Source organism: Thunnus albacares, chromosome 20 (assembly GCF_914725855.1).
Source record: "Thunnus albacares chromosome 20, fThuAlb1.1, whole genome shotgun sequence".
Taxonomy (NCBI): Eukaryota; Metazoa; Chordata; class Actinopteri; order Scombriformes; family Scombridae; genus Thunnus; species Thunnus albacares.
Window position 1 is genome coordinate 405,681 of NC_058125.1, and position 21,031 is coordinate 426,711.

Here is a 21,031-nt window from a genome sequence, read left to right on the forward strand (position 1 = left end):
CTTGTGTTGCTTTTAATAAACATTCTTTAGCTGCTGGCAACCTCTTTGGAGAAACTTATACAGGACCCCCTCTACCTACTTCTCTTGACTCTCAGGCAATTATGCGAAATTATTAAATTATGCGACTCCTTTACACAAAAGCAGTGAAATGGCTATGCTTAACAAGTATAGGCCTATCTCTATATTACCATGCCTGGCAAAAATACTAGAATCTCTGGTAAATGACCAACTTAAATCATTTATTTCAGCACATTGTATTTTAAGTACTCACCAATTTGTTTTTAGAGAAAAGCACAGCACTTTTAATACTGCCGCTCTTGTTTTAAATGACATCATTTCAACTTTGGATAATAAGAAACACTGTGCAGGTTTTTTATTGACCTTTCTAAAGCATTTGATACAGTTGATCATGCTTCATAATATTGTTTTTGATGAAGTTGCATGTAATTGGTTCCAGAGTTATCTCAGTGTGTAACAATAGGATCTGTTAAATCCTGCTCTGATTAGACTTTATATAAATGATTTTGTTCCTGCTATAACTGGATATAATATTAATCTTTATGTTTATGATACTATTTTGTATTGCACTGTGGACACTGTACAGTCTGCTGTACTATCTCTCCAGCACTGTTTTGCTGATTTAGAGGTTGCACTAAAAATTCTTAAGTTAACGCAGACAATTTTATGTTTTTTTGCCTGTCCAATTGTTTTTCACTAGAGCCAAAAATATTAATTTGGATAACCACATCATCACAACTAAAAGTAGCACCACTACTGAAAGAGTCATGGTATACAAATACCTTGGCATTTGGATTGATGAGAAGAAACACAATCAAATTTGGTGAGTCAACTAAGGCACAAGATTGGCTTTTTCTTTAAGAATAAATCCTGCTTCCTGCTGCATTGCAAGTTTTTTTAATCAGTTTTAGACTATGGTGACATCTTGTACAGGCATGCTTCGGCTGCGATTTTAAAGCCCTTTGATGCTGTCTACCATTCTGCACTCAGGTTCAATACTGGTGATGCTTATATAACATTTATCATTGCATCCTGTACAAAAAGATTGGGTGGTCCTCTCTCTGTGAGAGGTGGGATTTGCATATATATTTGTTTATTTAAAAGGGCCTTATTGGAAAGCTGCCTTCTTACATTACTTCCATGCTAGTTTGGTCCACTGGACCACATTACACTAGGACTAATGACTGACTTATGACTGACTTATGCTCCATGTCCCTCATGTTCATACAGAGCTGGGAAGAACTGCTTTTGTCTTCTTTGCACCATCAACCTGGATCACACTACAAAGCACTTTAAAAATCAATTCATTGATATCTCTGTCATTTTAAATCCACTATCTCAAACCTTTTAACTTCTGTTTGTAACTGTTTTTAATTGATTTTGTTGTTACTCTATTTATTAATTGTATTTATATGTTTGTTTTAATTGACTGTCTTCTTTCTTGCTCAACGTCATTGTAAATGAGGGCTTCATCCTCAACAATTTTCAAGTTTAAATTAAGACAAATAAAATTATCTTCTGTCATTTGATAAATGTATATTTGGTACTATTTTTATTTTTTATATTTAAAGATGATTTTGCTCCTGATTGGAGATGAAATTGCAATTTTGTTGTGAGACAATGATGTAATATCTTGAATCGTCTTTTGCTGTTTTGTTAGCGAACCTTTATAGAGAATGATTATACTTTATGTGTAGTCTTCTTATTTTTAATATGATTTTGACACTTGTTTTTGATACTTTTGTTTATGTGTCAATACTTTGAACTTGGCACCAGGTATTTTGTGTATGGGAATAATCTGCTGAACCACCACTGAAGACAATCAAGAGGATTCAAAAGAACTAAGAGAGAGAGAAAGATGAGTTGGGTGGAATATGTCTGTGTGTTTGTGTGTGTTTGTGTTGGTGGGGCCTGATGACAGTGACGAATGGAAAACCCTTCAGGGCTCATTTACTCTTTCTCTGCACCCTCAGGATGAAGGTGTGTATGTGAAAGAGGTGCTGACATGTCTGGCCATTTAATTCCCTCCCTTGTTCATCCATCCCCTCCTCCTCTTTCCTTTTTTATACTTTTCATCGTCATTTACTCTGTCATTCTCTACCTCTCTCCCTCCAACCACCACTCTATCATTCAATCCACATGAATGAGCGTTTGCGAGAGAAACACACCCTAAAGGTCCATCTCCCCTTCTTTACCAATGACTCCTGGCTCTTTTTTGTTGGCTCTATTCATTTACCCATTCGCTCATCCTCCTGCTCCTGCTTTAAATCCCCCTCTCCACCTCAAATTTTCCTTTCTCTAGCACTCCCTTTTACCTTTTACCTTTTACTCTTTCAACACAAGTATGAAAAACTTGCACTTTGCTATTTGCATGATATTTCAAACCAAACGGACACCCTCTTTGACAAATATTGATTTCATTAATCAAGTGAACTCTTTTTGAACAGTGAACTCTTTGTATGAAGGCAGAATCTGCCACCTGGCTTGGACTTGTAGCTTTTGGTTTCCTCTCCATTCATAGTGCAAGCTCAGTTGGCAGACTCACAATGATATGTTTTTTTATGATATGTCTTTATTTGTTCTTTTTAAAACTTGTGATTAATATTATCAAAAGGTATGTTGCTTTGTAATGCAGCTAGATCTAAAACTGGCAGTGAAATGGAATGAGGGGCATGAAAACTAGAGGCTAGAGAAAACAGGGGAAATGAATGAGTAGAGAAGAGGACATGAGAGTTTGAGCAATGAAAGGAAAGCAGCAATTAGCAGATACAGAGGAGCTCAGAAGAGATGGATATAAAGCTGAAGTATTACCATTTGTGTAAGGGTTCGCCACCTTTTTGTTGGTCATTACTCTGGCTGTGGCATTGTTGACCTGCCAGCAGACAAGAAAGAGGTTAATGTGAGGGCAGATACACAACAACAACACACACACACACACACACACACACACACACACATACACACGCACACACAAACAGCAACCCAGTCTCACATCAAAATGTGTAATAACAGTAATAACCTCAGTGTACTCTCAATTCAGTATTTACAACTTCCAATTCTAGGAAAAACACTAATATTATAAAAACTACAATTCCTTAGAGGCACACCACACAGCTTGATACAAATCAGCACCACAATTGTAGTTCTTCCAGTTTGCAAAGTAGGGTTGGTATGGTCAAAAAACCAGTATGTCTACTGAATATATCAAATATCTTGTACAGCTGAACTAGCAATTACACTGCATCTAAATGATCCATATTAAGAAAAAGTAAAGATATTGGTTTATTTCAGATATAACTTTATTTCTCAGAATCGAAGGAGAAATAATTAAAACTGATGACCTATCTTATTGTTGAGTTATCAAGGACACTTTCATGTTTTTGTGTTGAAAAATGTTATAGACATCATTAAAAGAAAGCCTTAACACAGTGACAGTAAGGAAAATATTTCTGGGTGGCACGTCCTCCGGTTAGCCAATCACAAAGCTTCAAATTCTGGATTTCAAATTCAATTCATCTGGAGCGCTCTAAAATCTACATTTTTTATTGAAAGAACATCATCGAACAGTTACATAAAATAAAACAAATAACATAACAGCTCAGATAACTACACAATGCAAAGACAATGATGCAAACAACATGCAACTATGTGGTTTCAGTGATAGCAGCATCCATGGCAACCACTATAGTATTGATAGAGAGCCTCAAAAAGTCTTCGCAATAACGGACAAACTAAATATCCATTACATTCATTGAACAAAGATTATGAAAATAAAATGCACATTTCTCGCTATAGCTAAGTGTTATCAAAATGCATTTTAATGCCGAAACCATCTTAAATTATTGCATTTCCCACTGAGAATAAATAAAATAATTTTTTCTTTTGGTTTTCTCAGACAGAAACTTGACAGTCACGTGACGTGTATGCAGGCCGATAGAAAACAGTAGGCCAAAAAAAAAAGAGGCATCTCACAGTTTTAAAGCCATTATTGTGAAACTAATAGGTTTCTCACTGTGGACCAACATAGGTATTACACATTTTGATGTGAGACTGGGTTGCAAACAAACACGCAAAAACTTTGGACACTGTGGATAATCCACATCATAACCACTCTGCATGCCATACTGGTATTTTATCATTTCCATAAGTGAGGCTACATGCAGTGAGTAAAAGATCTGATGTTGAAATACATTCAACCACATCAGAGAATAAGTGAGGGAATATTAAAAAAAAAGTAAAAACTGGATTGAATGCACATGGATATTGAAATCTTACAAAAGTTTTAAATGATGACCTTTTTGGATGTCTTCTTGTTTCACAATTTCTCAGAATAATCAAGAATAGAGGTAGTGATAACACTTACATCCTGTCTGCTCTATTCAACATTGTACTGTACTGCACATGGCTTTCCACCTTTCCTGGTGAGCCTGATTTAGTGTTTTGGAGGTGTAAAGCTGTCTAGACTTGAGGTTAAAATTGGGCTACATTTGTCTGATGTAGTGACATCTTGTTGACGTTGTCTTTAGGAGGCGGATTTGCAAACCCACAGATACAGTGAGGGCTGCAAAATTCATGTGCAGCCACTGTTAAGTTATTTTAAAAGCAATGTCTCTTCATGATGGCTTTTTTAAGATAGATGGTTTGCCATCTTAATAGTTAGACATGAAGCTTGGGTTACACTTTACAGGTTCTTTATCTCTTAATAATTGCACAATATGGGCCCATAACTCATTTTTACCCAGGGCCACATTTTTACCTGACCCCAAGCATGTTGAGTTAAAACCTGCAGGCAACCTTGTCTCTCTTAGAAATTACATTCATATACTTTTAATTTTGCAACACCAAATATGTTTTAGAGGAAACATAATGCAGTCTGGATAATATTTAACATCATAATGAGGAAACATTGTTAATCAACATATATGACAAGTTGCAAAAATGTTAATATGTCAGTATTTCCTTTATTTTCCAATAATATCCGCTCTTGCAATATAATATCTATTCAACTAAAGCATACTTTAACTTTTTTGTTTGGGCACTCAAAGCTCTTGGTCAAAGTCACGTTCCACTCAAAAAATGATTTTGATTTTTGTTCCTTCACTGTAATGTTTGAGCTTCACTGTGCAGAATGATGTATGTGCAGAATTTGTTTTCACATTCATCTGCTGAGGGGTGAAAGTCTCTTACCTTAAATGTCAGTTTAAGATGTGTACATGTGAGCATGATTGTGACATCACAACTAATTTGGTGCCTATCATTGTCCAGTATGCAACTTAGACAAATGCAATGTGGAAACTTGAAGTCTCCGGTGCACATACGACGAGAATGGCCTTTTCAGTGAAATAGGAGAGATCTTGTGTCCAGCAGTTCAACTTTTGAAACAAACAATATTTCTAGTATTTTTATGTGGCTTTAAAGGTTCTGTATATAGAACTTGGAAATTCCTTCTCATTAGTGACATCTGTGGCCTTTAAATGAGCTGCAGTCAATCATCCCGGTGCTCGAGTGCTCATGCTCACTTGCTCGGCGCAAGACTATGGCAGGTGATGTCACATTTTTACAATTACATAAAAGATCTCTAACGTTGTGTTTTGCACCCTGTTTCAGCAAAGCATCTTTCACTCCCAGTGAGTCAGCCCGCAAACCGCCAACTTTTTTTTTTTACCAACTGTGTTTACTAAACATCATTAGACTCAGTGAGCTATGGCCAGGGAGCAACGTACTGTGGGTGGGGAGCAACTGGCACTGTAGTTTTGTTGTGAAATGTGTGCTTATTATGACTTTTGGACTACCAGCAGGAAGAATAAAAGGGGTAAGATATGTTCTGCTTTTGCTGTGGAACTTGTTTTTTTCTGCTCCTTTATTGAGGAAATAATGTTGCTTTAGCTGTGTGTGCTTGGGAGCGGGCAACTTGTCATTGTGGGGGTGTTTTGTTATGAAATGTGTAGTGGTTGACGGAGGCAGCTAACTTTCTCCTTAGCTGGAGATCTAATATTTGCGACGTGTTTAACTGGGATAGCACCATTTCTGTTGCGCTGTTGTGTCGTTATGCTGGTCATTTGTTGACGTTAGTAGGAGAGAGAGAGGCAAGGCACTCAGCAGCGTGCAAAAATGTCACTTCTGTTGGAATTTCGTGGAAGATTCGGCCTGGGTCTTTCATATAGAAATCAGTCCACAGGCTGTTACAGACAACCAAAAAAGTTGATGAAGGTCTCATTTTTCACATTACATTACTACCCTCACTCATTGGCAATAAAAAACGATAAATACATGCAAAAATGGCTTCACAATTCTACATATAGAACCTTTAAACATGTCTGGAGGAGAACTTCAAAGTTAGGGAAAGATGGTGGTCTAGGTTAAATACTGACAAATTCATAAGTGAGTTGAATCATGAAACAAAATTGGTAGGCCGTTTTTAAGTTTCTTCAAAAACTTAATTGGGAAAACAAAGTAAGATTGTTATGTAAACTTTTCTAGGGGACAAGGTTACTGCATGTGAGTTTAGTTTCCCAGGTGAATAGTTGTCAAGGTTAAGAAAGTCCTGTAATAGAGTTAAAACATTATTATCTGAAACAGGCTTAAAAGTTCCCTATTAGAAGAACTCTAGTCAGTTAAAATAGAAAAATGGAAACAGGAAATCAGAGTGAGCAGACAGATGGGGGAGATTTTTCTCCTGATGCAAGTGAATGGTGACATCAAAATGTGACACTAACAGCTGAGGTTTAAGTTTTAACAAGATGTAAGGCACACTGGCAGACCACTGATCATCACTTGGAAGAAATTAATTGGAATAGTTTCTAACTCAAATAAGAAACACGGTGATCTCATGCACATGCCACAAACACACAACACACATCTCACAAATTCACCATTTGTGTCAAAAACACAGCAACACACTCACACACTGCTGGACGGGTCTATCTCTCTCTTTGTCACAGAACAGGGTTCAGCATGCAGCGTTCAGGGTGCAGCAGGCAGGAGGGAGAGAGGAGATGAATGGAGGAAGAGTGGGAATGTATTGCAGGAAATGTCAGGTAGGCAGAAAAAGGAAAGAGACAGTCAGGGGGAGGAGAAGGAAAATAAACAGGGTGGGGGTGGGAGGTGTAGGGCAGGAGGTAAGGAGACAAAAAGAAAGGCACCTCTATTTTTCGTCCTTCTACGATTGTACCATTTAGTTTCTCCCGTGCACGGTCAGCATCTGTACTTGTTTCAAATGTTACAAACCCAAAGCCCTGCAGTTGCCAGCAGGTGGGGTTGAGAGTCAAGAGACAAAGGATGGTAGTCCAGAAATGAAATGATGAAACAAATGGGGAAAAGAAGAAAGAAGAAAAAAGACACAAAGCACAGATGAGAGAGCTGCAGGTCAGGAGGAGGCCTAGACCTAGAAGCAGAAATCAGAGGGACATCAGGCTGGTAAGACAAAACACTACAAACAGGGCTGGAGTTACAGTAGGAAGGCTGGGAACACAGGACATCATGGAAAAGAACTCTAGATTCTAAATTACCACCTTATCACTTTGTGTGTGTGTTTTTCGATTATCTGTTCCCCTTAGCCCCCCTGACTCTACTGCAAATGCACTTACAGAAACAACTGTATCTAATTGAATTAGCAGAGGGATTCAGCCTCCACACACAAAACGCAGTTTGGAACGTGTGTATGTTTACGTGTGTTGTGTGTGTGTGTGTGTGTGTGTATGTGTGTTTGTCTGTGTCTGTGTGTGCATATGTTTGTGTGTGTGTGTTGCTGTAGGGTGCAGTTGTTCTGCTGGTGCACAGAGGCCCTGTGGGAGAGCAGATAAGTGCCATACAATTACAATCTCTATGGCATCAGTCAACCGTGACTCTCTGAGCCCCAGGATGCAGCTCACTCATGAGACCCTGTCTGTGTCTCAGATTGTGCCTGGAGATGCAGCTCACTCAAACAGCCCATATGCGGTAAAACATGCCTCCAAACCCTAAACTGCAAAGCCTCGTCTATCTATGTCACTGAGCTAAAGCAGGCAGAGAGTAAGAGCTTTCTGCTATCATTGATCACTGCCTGGGAAGGGCTTTATGTTAAATGTTCCATTCTACCTGATCAGTGACATTGAACTTACTGCAGTTTAATTCATGAATTCTCAGTAATTTTACTTCATGAACTAAGAGACATATTAGAGCCATGGGTACCTTTTTATTCAGACTTAGTCCTATGGACAAATAAAATAAGATTTCTGTAGTCTTCTGCATCAAGACCTCTAAACTAAACAACACAGCAACCATAAAATAGGCAACAAAAATACCTAAGTTGTAAAATATTGCAGTTTTCCTTAAAGGTTTGTTTAAGTTTAGGGAACACAAAGTAGGAGGGAAAAATCATGGTTTGGGTAAAGAACTAGAGGTTGCTTGTCAGATAGGTTGCACCCAGGTAATGTCTACTGCTGAGACTAAAACCTGTGATTACACTGACGCCAAAGTGGAAGTAAAGCTCTTCTAATGGGCAGATGTTGGTTCCAGAAGACACACAAGCCTCTAGTTTCACAGTAGTAAAATGGTGACTGCAGATAACAATACAGTGGTGTGTGTTCTGGTCCACATCACCTGTCGGGGTATCGTTCTTGATGTGTTATGAATTGTTATGAATTTCTTTTATATGAAGAGACACACAGGCTGACAGTGGCTATAATATTATGATGAGAAAAATATTACTTTCTACTCTTGTGGATAAAGTCACAAGATATAAAATACTAATGACCGTGAAATATCATAGGGATATTTTAAAATATCATAGTGTTGTAAGAGTCTGTGCTTGTTGATAGCATTTTCTAACTGCATAATGTTTTCACTGTTCATGCAGTCCTGTTCAATCATATGACATCCCCTGCTCCTTTCACAGCAGAGAAATATCATAATAATAATTATAATAATAATAATGGCGTTCTAGTGTAATGCTTTGTCTATTTAATCTGGGGCCATAATCACAAACCATCCTAAGGCTAAAAGTAGTTCCTTAACTGGCTGTGTTAAGAAAAACTACAAATAAGGGGCAAAACAAGAGTAATACCAAAAACATTTTAGTGCTAAAAGTAGCTCCTAAGTCTAAGAGAAGTTATAGGAAGTCAAGTGGACTCCTGAGTCACTGAGACCTGCTTACAACCAGTCAGCTGCTGCAGGTAATGATCCTCATTGCCTGAGTTTTGGAGATTATAACACACTTTTAAAAGCCTATTTAGATGGCAGTCGGATATTTAAGCCATTTGCCAGAATTATTCATCAAACTAAAAATGCTCTTTAGACTCCAATTTGTTCAACATTCCTTCAAGTGTACATTAAATAATCACCAACTGCAATGAAGAAATAAAGCTGATTTCATGGTCTTTGCTGGATTACCTGGTGAAATTGGTGCTATATAGAATTAACTCATCATCAAGATGAAGATTTGCTTGGTCAGCTGTAAAAACATTTACATTTGGCAGATGCTTTAGTCTAAAGTGACATACAAATGAGGTACAATCCAAGCTACAGTAGATCATGGAGAAGCCTTTGAGAATAAGTGCCTTGACTGCCTACAACAAGTGTGGTCCCTGCTCCCACTGTTTCTGACCTGCTTTGTCATTGTTAAGTTATGGTGTGGAGGCAGAGACTGAACTCTCATTGTATATGCCTGGCAGACACGCCTGTTGCTCCTTTTAGCTTATGTATCCTAGGCCTGTCGTTGCCCTGTAATTCCTCTGCCAGATAATATGTGCAAATGGCACCCAGTGGCATGATCTTGTATGCATATACGGGATACACTGCATTCCGCTGGGCATAAATAACACATAGGCCTGCCCTTGAGAGGGGGAGCAGATAAAAAATACATTTAAAAGTGAGAAGTGGGAGAGAAATTAATCCTTCTGACATTTTGTTGCCACATATGGGTTCGTTCACAGCTCTTCACCCTAATACAAGTAGTCTCCTTTCTTTTATCATGTGTAAATAATTAGTGTTCTAGGGAAAGCGAGGCAACCAGACAAGCACTGAATGTAAACAAAACCTGTTAAAGCGGAAATATGAGTGCTTGCAGAAGGAAACGGTGTGTGGGTTTCCTGAAAGACAAGACAGGGACCTGACATCTGTCTTAGTACATGTCTGTGTTACCTTTTAATGATCATTCTATATCAAAACCTGGCTATCCCATTCACAAATACACTTTCATTTCATTGCTAAATTAAAATTACCTTCATGTTATCTACTATTAATACATAATTTATGTCATAAAGATGAAAAATATGCAGATTTGTGATAAACGAAAAAACTTTACGAAGTGTAGTGTATTCTTAGTAAGCAGCTGATCCATTCTGAGCCTCCAGAACAGCTTCACTGCTCCTTGTCATAGATTCTCCAAGTATGTGGAGCTCTACTGGAGAAATGGAACACCATTCTTCCAAAAGATATTCCCTCATTTGGTGTTCTGATGATGGTGGTGGAGAGTGCTGTCTAACATGTTGCTCCAAAATCTCCCTTAAGTGTTCAGTTGTGTTGAGAAAACTTTGGAAGATATCCACATGATTTGTCTATCTCAGAGTGCTGAAGCCTAATAATAGCTTCAACTGAAGTCATTTTTACACAAAATGGAAAAAAAAAAAAAAGGTTTTGCCCCCTATTTCATACGTTAGAGTTGCCTTAAGAACTATTTGTGGCCAGTATAAACAGGAGAAACTTATCTCTTTCAATGTACTGTACATATGGGCATGTGAGTATTAATTCATCTGTGAGAAACAGTAAGAATCATCCGTAGTGCCATCTAATCAAATGCAATCAACTATATAAACAAAAAGTAATGTAATGCATAATGTGATGCAACGCCGCAGCATCACGGGCTGTAACATATTTATTTCACATATTTCTCCATGCATACATGAAGCAATATTTGTGTTTTAGAATGAATAGTATTCACACAGTTTTTGGTCTGACATTGCTTGTAGAACTTTTGTAATTAGAGGTAATGTTTTTTTTTCTTTCAATTAAAAAAAAAAGGTTTATAAGATCATTGTTATACCTTTACTGCTGGTATCATCGGCTCCAAATAATAAATAACACAGTATTATAAACATGAAAGAAAAAAGAAAAGTAGTATATTATTAAATAGAATCAATAAATAAGGGCAATAGAGCAGATTATTATAGTGTTATTTGTCATTTTTTATGAAACAGACAGTGTCGATTCAGATGATATAATTTGGTATTAGAATATGTGGGAGCAATTCATTGTATGTCACAATGTATGTATGTCACAAAGTATGGCAGGCTTCTAAGGTGTAAGAGCTGCCTGGAAGGAAGTGTCACTGATAGGTTCGTATTTACTATTAGACACAGGAAAAGAGAGCTGTGACAGAGAGAAGAGTGGACTGTGAGAGAAAAGGAGGGCAGGGGACAAATACAATTGGCTGGAAAACCATATGCGCATGTGTGACAGAGTGTTCATGAATATATGATTACAGTTGCACTTACCTTGGAGCCTCGCTCGTTAAAAATAATCTCCACATCTAAAATCTTGCCAAATTGCTGTGGAAGACAAGGAGGGAGAAGGAGGGCAGAGGGTGAAGAGAAAAAACAGAAACAGAAAAGGAGGAAATAATTAGAACAAGGCAAACTACACTGTTCTCTCTCCAACTCTAAAATAAAATTTAAAAAATTACAAAAAAAAACACTGCACAGCTCCATACTTGAACACCCTCCCCCTCACAACTTAAAAGGTCAAGCAGTCAATGCTTGGAATTAACAAACTCCTCTTCACCCAATGAGATTAATAAAATATCCATTTACTCTTAATGCCGTTTAATGCTGTGTTTGCTCTGTCGTGGTAATAAAGAGGTGTGTATGTGTGTGTATTGGGGACTAGGGCTATGCAGTTTTAATGAACATTATGGCGGTGGATGCAGATGCTATAGCAGTGCAACGCCTCAGCACACATCACTGATCTTAATGATGCCTATCATCTTGCTTTTCATCTACCCTCTCGATAAAAAAATGCGAGTATTTTTAGAGGAGGCAAAGGCTCTCTCTGTTAAAACAGGAAATGGCTCGTATTTTGGAGGGGTGTGAGGGGTGGGCTGAGAGTGAAGGGATAGTCCATCAGGGCTAATGATAAACCATATATTTGTTTATCTGCTCCCGATGCAGACCATCATAGTTATCACCTGCCAAACGTCTCGGTCCCAAGTCATTTGGTGCTTTTAGGTTCTCTCTGATCTAGCTCTTCATGGTCTTGATTTGTTCCATGCTTCATTTTAAGTGGCTAATTAGAGTGAGACTTGGTGCTAGTGGCCATGCCTCCCAGCATCCTAATTTGAGTGGTAAACACTCAAGCAGTGGCTGCTTGTTTTTAGCCTTGTCATGGGCTTGAATGTACAGTAGACATATGGGGATGTCACACATGACAGTCAACGTGTACACCTCTGACACCATAGGGTTACTCCCTTACAACATTAAGAGTATGTTTTCTTTAGACCTTCTATCTTCTTCTTAATATCAGATGTTTGACTGAAAGAAACTTTTTTTCTATTGTCTGCTTTAATGCAACTGACTATAAGCCCTACATGTAAACTAGCCCAACATGGGCCATGACCCATTGAGATACCTTATACATTTCCATCCCATCATGGTTGCTCAAGCTGCTATAGATGACACTGTACTGTACATTAATAAATCTTACACTATCTAAACAGAAAGCATTTCATCTGCATTTTTCAGTTGTCTGTCTGATGTGCATCTGACATAATAGATACACTTCTATTTTAATCAATCCACATGGGCCATGGAAAAGTTTTCATTGCACTCACACTATATGGAAGTAACCCTGACCTAAAGTTTATTTTTACGGTATTTATGCATATTTTTAAGGTCTACTTTTTTCTGTTTTAGGCATGTGACTAAAGTAATTGTGTGTTGGGCTCTGAGCACTGCCACAGTGCAGGTGACTTGCATGCGATACTGTGCCTAAACGCATTCTGTGTAGGCACACAAATGGAGCACTAGCTACTGCTTCTCATCTGCTAATGTGCTGCTCATGCTACGCTTTCTGTGTAGACATGGTGTAAGATATAATATGAAATGCATGAAAAAAGAACTTCTCAGCTTACTTAAAGGACCAGTATGTAGGATTTAGTGGCATCTAGCAGTGAGGTTGCAGATTGCAACCAACTGAATACCCCTCCCTCTCCCCTTCCAAGCGTGTAGGGGAACCTAGGGGGGCCACAAAACTGAAAAAACGCAAAAGGCTCACTCAAGAGCTAGTGTTTGGTTTTTCTGTTCTGGGCAGACACACAAACGGTGAATCATGGAAGGCTCTGTGAAAGAGGATCCACTCCCTATGTAGATTTAAAGGGCTCATTCTAAGGTAGCAAAAACACAACGATTCTTATTTTCGGGTGATTATACATTAATTGAAACATATTGTATCTGCGGCCTGTGGCAGGCCTACTAGGCCATTCAGCAGGCCAGGGGTCTCATTTATAAAACAATGCGTAGGATCCATACTAAAAGTGTACGTGCGCACAAAAGCTGAAAATGGTGTGTGCCAAAAAATAATCAGATTTATAAAACCATGCGTATGCACGAATGCACTTATATTTCCCTTTATAAATAGTACAATACAATATACACTGTGTTCGTTTATATTTACTCCAAAATCCAGCATACAGGTGTTTAACTAATTTACGCAGTGAGTGCAGATGGTGAAGATGTGGCGGTGAGGTGACTGGAGAAGGCAGAGTGGGTGTGGCAGCCACTGCGGTGTCTCCAGTGTGCTCTCTGCGCTTGACAACACGGCAATATATACGTGATATATGCACAGTACAACGAAATATTAAATATCTATTAACGCTCTGTCCTGCAAATATTTTTAGTTACATTTGTTTAAGTTAAGTTATTTGATGTCATCTTGGATTTCTACAATTGATAATAATAATTTTATCAGTTAGTTGACGTGGTTGAGGTGAAAATGAATCAGTATATTCACGCTTAGCTAATATCGGGGAAAGGAAAGCCAGACTTCTGCCACCTGCCACATCCTGACATCATTCATTTCAGCTGCTGCTGTGCTGCTCCACAATCTTTCCTTTGCGCTCCAGGTGAGACAGCGCTGATGAAATGTTGGGCAGACATTAAGATCTGAGTTGGCTTATATCTTTTCAAATTGAAAGATGCTTATGGAATAGTTATGACTCACTACGAGCCCAAGTACAGATAACACTGCTGGTTTGAATGTTTATGATAATGTGGATCTATAATTAATGTTCAGCTGTGTTGCCAATTTCCTCCTGTCAAAATGTTCGTACGCATGGGTCAGAGTTCACTTATAGGTGCGCACATTCTCCCATCAAGTTTGTTTTTATAGATCACAACTTTTGCGTGGTGTATGCCTCTTTCAGGTCCTGTTTTGTGCGTACGCAATGGTTATAAATGAGACCCCTGGCCACCAGGAAACGTCCCAGTGCTCCCAATTGCCAGTCTGGGCCCGGGGTTACAGATTTCAATCAGAGAGACAATGAGACACTGCTTTTCAGCCTGTTCAGTTTTTGTAAAATGTCAATTTGAATTATTTCATAATATAGTACCTATGGCCTTAAAGGTGCTGTGTGTAGAATTTAGTGGCATCTAGCGGAACAGACTTGGCAGAAATGGAATATAATATTCATAGGGCATTGTGCTCTTGTTCTGTTCTTTGAATACCTACCTAATAGCTACCATTTTGTTAAAATACAATGCCTGTCAATGGCTTCAATGCACAATTTATTCAAAATGGCTGATCTCCTGTTGGACTTAGGGTATAGCTCCAAGAGGCTTTTTTTCACAGTCTGGAGGTGGTACATCTGCCTAACAAATTTCATAAATCTATGCCCAAATTAAAGGTGGCTTTGAATTTGAAATTTTCTAGGGGGCGTCCTTTAGCCATTTTGCCACACCCATGCCCAAAAGCCATATCCAATATCAAATTACGCTACCTCTGATACAGGTGCAAAGTTTTGTGAGTTTCTGAGCACCCCTTGCACCTCTAAAATGCTAAATGCAATTAGGGAGTGCTGAAGGGCGAAAATGCCACGTCCAAGTTTTGATAGTAATTGAGGCATTTATTAGTTTGAACCTATATGCAAAGTTTCATTAGTTTTCATGCATCCTAAATGTCTCAACTGTGTTTGTAAAATGAAAATTGATGAACTAAATCCAAAATGGCTGACTTTTGATCAGTGAAAAATTGGGAAAAAAATTGTATTATGTTGAGAATGATGAGAGCAAGGAACCCACCAAATTTCATTCAAATCAAAGAAAATTGTTCCAAATGGCCTTGCGTTTGGGGGCGCTATGGAGCCTGCTTGCCATGTCCACGCCCAGTCACTACAGAACTTTCTGACGAGTGTGCCAATTTTTGTGAATTTTCGAGCATCCTAAGCCCCTCAAAAATGCAATGGCATACTATAATAATAATAATAATAATAATGATAATAATAATAATAATAATAATAATAATAATAATGCCCCTGGCACTTTTGTGCTTGGGCCCTGATAATGATCCCTTCAGAAACAATAGGTTTCTCACACTTTCACTGCTCAGGTCCTAATGAGAACAAAAACAAAAGGGGTCCAGCAGAAACTTGGCTGCTTGCACCCCTAATAATCCTAACAGATACAAAAGGGTTCCAGCAGCTTCACTGATCACACCAGATTAAATCTCCTCTCTATTTTATTTCTGCCACTTTTGATAATGGAAATGATGTTAGGCCTTTTTATTTTTAAATGAAATCATGTGGTTTCTGTTTTTCCTTTTGAGTTTCTAAAACGAAAGGCTCAGTTCTGCTTCTTCACTGCCAATGATAACAAAAGATAATTCATTTTTTAAAGTACGTTATTTGAGTTGTAAAATAGTAATTATTAGTGTAAAATAGCAGTGATTTTCATCTTTGGTATAAATAACTATCCCTATCAAAAACTCTGCTGTAGGAGCAGGGATGGACTCATGGCTATGTGAAGCAGCACTAACCTTGCCAGGCAGTATGGTAATGCTCAGCCTTGTGCTCCCCATAAGTAGACCTTGAATCAAGTAGTTTATTACAATAAATAAATAAACATGGAGCAGACAGCAGAGCAAAGGCAAGGTCACAGCACCAGCACCAGCCCTGAAGATTAAGGTCCACCAGCAAAACACACATGTTGGATCATATACATGATTTGCACATGTATACATGTTACACATTTATGTTGCAGAACTACACATAATCTAGTGATCAAAAATGAAATAAGTAAAAGAGCATTGTTAATTTTATTACAATAAAAGACTAAATGTTGAAAAAGTGAGACAAATCTGATTTTAGAATCAATACAAGATTTAATAGTGTGTTTCTTTGTGGTGTTTTTCTTTTGTTTTGTGTGTGTGTGTGTGGATAGCAAGTTCAGGGCTACAGACAGCACAGATCAGAGCTCTCTCCTTTTGTTTATCTCTGTCTGGGACTCTTGCCCCAGTGAGAGACCGATCCACAGCTCACAGAACAAGTCCTTTACCCTAACTACCTCTGTTTTCTCTCTGCTCACGCTCTGTGCCTCTCCTCCTCCCGGTGGAAAGCTGCATTTAGAGTGTGTGTGTGTGTGTTTGTGTGTGTGTGTGTGTTTGTGTGTGTGTGTATCACAAGAGGCTGATGAATCATGAAAACTGCATAAAATCCACTTTATTGCTACATACATTGTGTGCATGGTTTTGACCAGGACTGCCCCCTAAAAGTCACTGAGTTGGTGTAAGTTGTTGTCAATCAAGAAGCCCCTGAGTCGACTCACATTTTATCAGTTGAATCATAACAAAGTACATACAGAGTCTTGTCTCTAAATGACCGGATTACATAACTGTGATGGAAACAGAGAGGGATGATGGAAATGAAGGACAGCTTGATGCAGAGTGACTGTGTTCCCTGCTCCGAGCCTTCAGCTCTGGTGTTAAATGCAGTGCAGTTTAAATGCAGTGGTTAAATGCAGTCAGCGCTTTCTGCAGCCAATCAGGAAAGACGCTCTGTGCTGTGCTTGGAAATACTGAACTAATACCAGGACACACACTTTTTATTTCTCTAACTGTGGAAATCTGATTTTTTCTCATTACAGATGATGAATAATGAGTCTTTTTTACCTCTTTTTTTTCTAATAAAAAGAAAAAAAAATGTATGCGGGAATAACACTAAGTTTATACTAAATTTTTTCACTCATTTAACTCATAACTCACCTTTAAAATAACAACACCTACATCAGAATGCTATTTGTTGATTTCAGCTCAGCATTTAATACAATTTCCCCCTGAAACTGATTGGAAAACTTAGTACTCTGGGCTTGTGTACCATACTGTGCAACGGGATATTGGACTTCCTCACAAACAGACCCCAGACAGTTTGGATTGTTGGTCACACCTCCAACGTTGGTCAACATGGAGAGAACTCTGTTGTGAAGTCTGCGGACAACACCACCATCATCGGCCGGATTTCAAACAACGATGAGAGTTCATATAAATCGACAATCTTGCAGAATGGTGCACAGAGAACAACCTACTGCTCAATGTCAACAAAACCAAGGAGCTGACAGTTGATTTTATAAAAAAGGAGGCAAAGAAACACACCCCTGTCTACATCAGTGGAGCTGAAGTGGAGCAGGTGAACAGTTTTAAGTTCCTGGGTATCAGCATCACAGAGAACCAGTCATGGACATCACACATCTCCACCCCAGTAACAAAAAGCTCAGAAACAACTGTACTTCTTAAGGAAACTTAAAAAGGCGAAATTCCCATTTCAAGTTCTTGTTAACTTTTACAGAGGAGCAATAGAAAGCATCCTGACTGGAAACATCACAAATTGGCATAGGATATGCATGGCCCAAGACAGGAAGGCTCTTTTTTTGACCCTGAACGCAACACTGCCCTGCGCACTGTGCCGGCCAGGCACGATAGAAGTAGAGAGTGAGTTGAGAGAGAGAGAGAGAGAGAGAGAGAGAGAGAGAGAGAGAGTAGTTGGCAGTTACACATTTTGTTTGTCAGCAAGTGCATTTAGAGCGGCTAAATGACGTAGCAGCAAGATGGACAGTGGAAAAAACAGGAAGGGTGGAGCAGAGAGGGAAAGAGAGAAAGAAAGAAAGTTGAATAAACATGCTGGCTAGCTAATGTTTGTGTCATCATTGACCCTTTCAATGTTAAAGCAGCCCAGAAATTGGACAAGCTATAATAAAAGTGGTAGTTCTCTTTCTAATTTCCTCAAAAACAATGATGGCATAATTGTCATATCTAGTCGAGTTAATGTGGTCAATATTATTTGAAAATTCATTCATTTTGGTGAAAATTTCAGTCAGTGAGTTCATACTTTGAGCTCATGATTTAAAATTATTGAGACAACACAGCGTCCTCTGTCACACTATTCAGGCTACTGTAATTTGTTGAAACTTAAAGATCTATGTTATTTAATGTTTGTGTTGGTTAAAGGGCTATTTTAATCTATGATGGGTAGTGTATATCAGTAAACTGAGTAGGGTATTGTGCACTTGCTCTGTTCGAGAGTCGTTAACTGTATTATATTGGTACATTAAAAGATATGGTGTGCTGTGCTATTGCTTTTTTCTTTTTTCCTAGTGGGGGACCCCCAGACCCCCTGCTTAAAAAGTGGCCTGATCGGGGCTATGTTTTGTGGTCTGTTTCCTGGCCTGAATGATTTTCCCAGTTCAGCCCTCCCACCCCAGCCAAGCCTGTTCACCCTGCTGCCATCTGGCAAGAGATACAGAAGTATCCGCTGTGGAACCACCAGACTACAGAACAGTTTCTTTTCGTTTTGTGAGTGGCACTGGGGGGCTTTGTTGTTGTGCTGTTGTATGTTTTTTGTCGGGACTACAGATGCAAATTAGCTTCAAGCTAACTCTGGTGCAGTGCATCTTTAATGTTTCAAACTGCACACTGTCCCATTCAATAAATAAATAAATCAAAATCAAAATGATAGCAAAAAAGATCTTGAATCTTGATCTTGAGTCTTGAAAACTTCATCGCAGAGTTGAGACTCCAGACGTCTCCAAAGGTCTAGAGTTGTAGGGCTGAACCGCCAGTGAGATGCAGATTTAAGTTTGCTGGCACAGCCTATCCTCAGGGTACAGGCCTGTCTTGCTTCAGAGTCAGCCGTGGTGGAGCCTTTGCTCCCAGTTAAGCTCCCAGGCGGCTCCATGGATGCAGTTTAGCTGCCAAGCAGCAGGCCCAACAACAGGGCCTCTTAGCTGGTGTGGCTGTCTTGTGTCAAAGCCGGCTGGTGGAGATCCAAGTCGGTGCATCGCTGGCTCTGTTCTTGGTGTCAGTCAGACATGTCTGGTGAGGTGGTCTCTGTTGAGTCCTTGTGATCTTGTGTTGAGTGTTGAATATATTAATCTGGTTACACTACCTCTTTAGTTTGTGTAATAGAAAACAGTTCCCTCAGTTCAACACTGAGGTGCACTGAGACTTAGAGAAAGCTTAAAATGAGTGCAAACCTTAGGCAAACTTTCCTTAAATAAAGAAAAATAAAGGAGACATCCAGAGGAAAAAGAAACTTAACTTCCTAACTGTAGCAGTTAGGAACTACCCAGAAAACATGTCCCTTTGGGACCCATGAGGGGCCACTGCGGGAATAAAATGAGCCCTGCAGGGGCAGCCCACCGTGGGCCCCATTACCGGTGTGAAATACAGGGCACGTGTGGGCCCCACGCTATGAGGCCCAGGTGGTACCCCAATAGGACCCAAAGTGGGGGCTGAGTGTGGGCTGTCCCACTGGGGTACACTGTGGGCCTGCAACATACCCTAGTGGGCCCAGGTGGGCTGTGTGGGCCCCACTGGGGCTCACTGTGGGCCCCATAGTGTGGGCGTGAAATGCAGGGTATGTGTGGGCCCCACACTATGTGGCCATTGTGGGCCCACAACATGCCCCAGTGGGCCTGGGTGGGCTGTGTGGGCCCCACTGGGGCCCACTGTGGGTTTTCTGTGGCCAAGTCCAGTGGGCTTGCCCACAGAAAGCCCACAGAGGGGCCCCAAAGGGCAAAACTGCTGTGGGCCCCACATAGGCTTACCCAGATGTGTCCACGTGGGATTGGTGTCGGTTTGCCCTGCCCACACTTCTCCACAGTAAATCCACGCATACCCACAGTGGGCCCGCATGGACATGTTTACTGGGTAGCCTTCAGGCACAGGAGGTGCCCTACGGCTTTATTGACTCAGCCAAGGAAGGCAGAGTTTTGGGTGTGGATAAAGTGTTTTATGCCATAACCCTAATGAATATTAATTCTCTTTGTCCTCTGAGGAAAAACATGGTATGGATATGGTTATGGAGCATGTCTGTGGTCCAAAATGGCAGCTCCTGATTTCTTAAATCCTGATGAACTTTTAGGGGAGTAAATTTTCAATTTTATGCACTAAAATCACAATCTCAATATTATGACAGAAACACAGTTTATGTCATAATAACTCACTCATTCCACACAACATTTCTGGTCAATTTGACTGTCAAGACTATAAATGTCTTATACTGTAGAAAACAAAAATAAAAGTATAGGTGATCAATTAGGTGATCATGAATAAAAATGAATGTAGTTCATGAAATAACCCACAGTCTTTAGTGCAGTGAGATAGTTCTGAACATTTTGACATGAAACATTTTGGCATTACTTTATAGGCAAGTGCCTTTAAAATGAAAATTTAAGAAGACATATAAAAATAGAACCCAGAGGGTTAAGGCTTGGCTGGAATAGGAGGTAGACCAATGTTAAGTCAATTGAAGAATGCACTTCAGATTACTGCAGTCTCTAGAGATAAGTGAAGCACAGGGGGGAGTCTCTGTCCATGTTCATGTTAATGTGAGCTACTGTATCTGGTCTTGATTTTGGTTCAAATGACCCAAGGGTCATTTAAATGCTTTTAGTACAGGCATTAATTTATTTTTTATTTATTTAACTTATACTGTCTCTCAAATGGGGTTTTTTGAAAGCACCAGTGTTGATCTAGTCACTGATCAACCCCCACTGCG

General features: G+C 39.4%; 1 protein-coding gene across 3 annotated transcripts in view; it reads right to left on the reverse strand.

Annotated features, from left to right (window-relative positions):
• rbfox3a (RNA binding fox-1 homolog 3a) overlaps window positions 1-21,031 on the reverse strand; it is a 160,618-nt gene that overhangs the window by 67,975 nt on the left and 71,612 nt on the right. For 2 of the 3 annotated variants that reach the window (XM_044338737.1, XM_044338736.1), the window contains exons 4-5: window positions 11,490-11,543; window positions 2,830-2,890 (exon numbers count right to left, since the gene is read on the reverse strand). In XM_044338737.1, the coding sequence (XP_044194672.1) occupies window positions 2,830-2,890; window positions 11,490-11,543 (115 nt within the window). Of the gene's footprint in view, window positions 1-2,829; window positions 2,891-7,160; window positions 7,254-11,489; window positions 11,544-21,031 lie in introns of all 3 variants that reach the window. The other variant, XM_044338738.1, reaches the window with a different exon arrangement.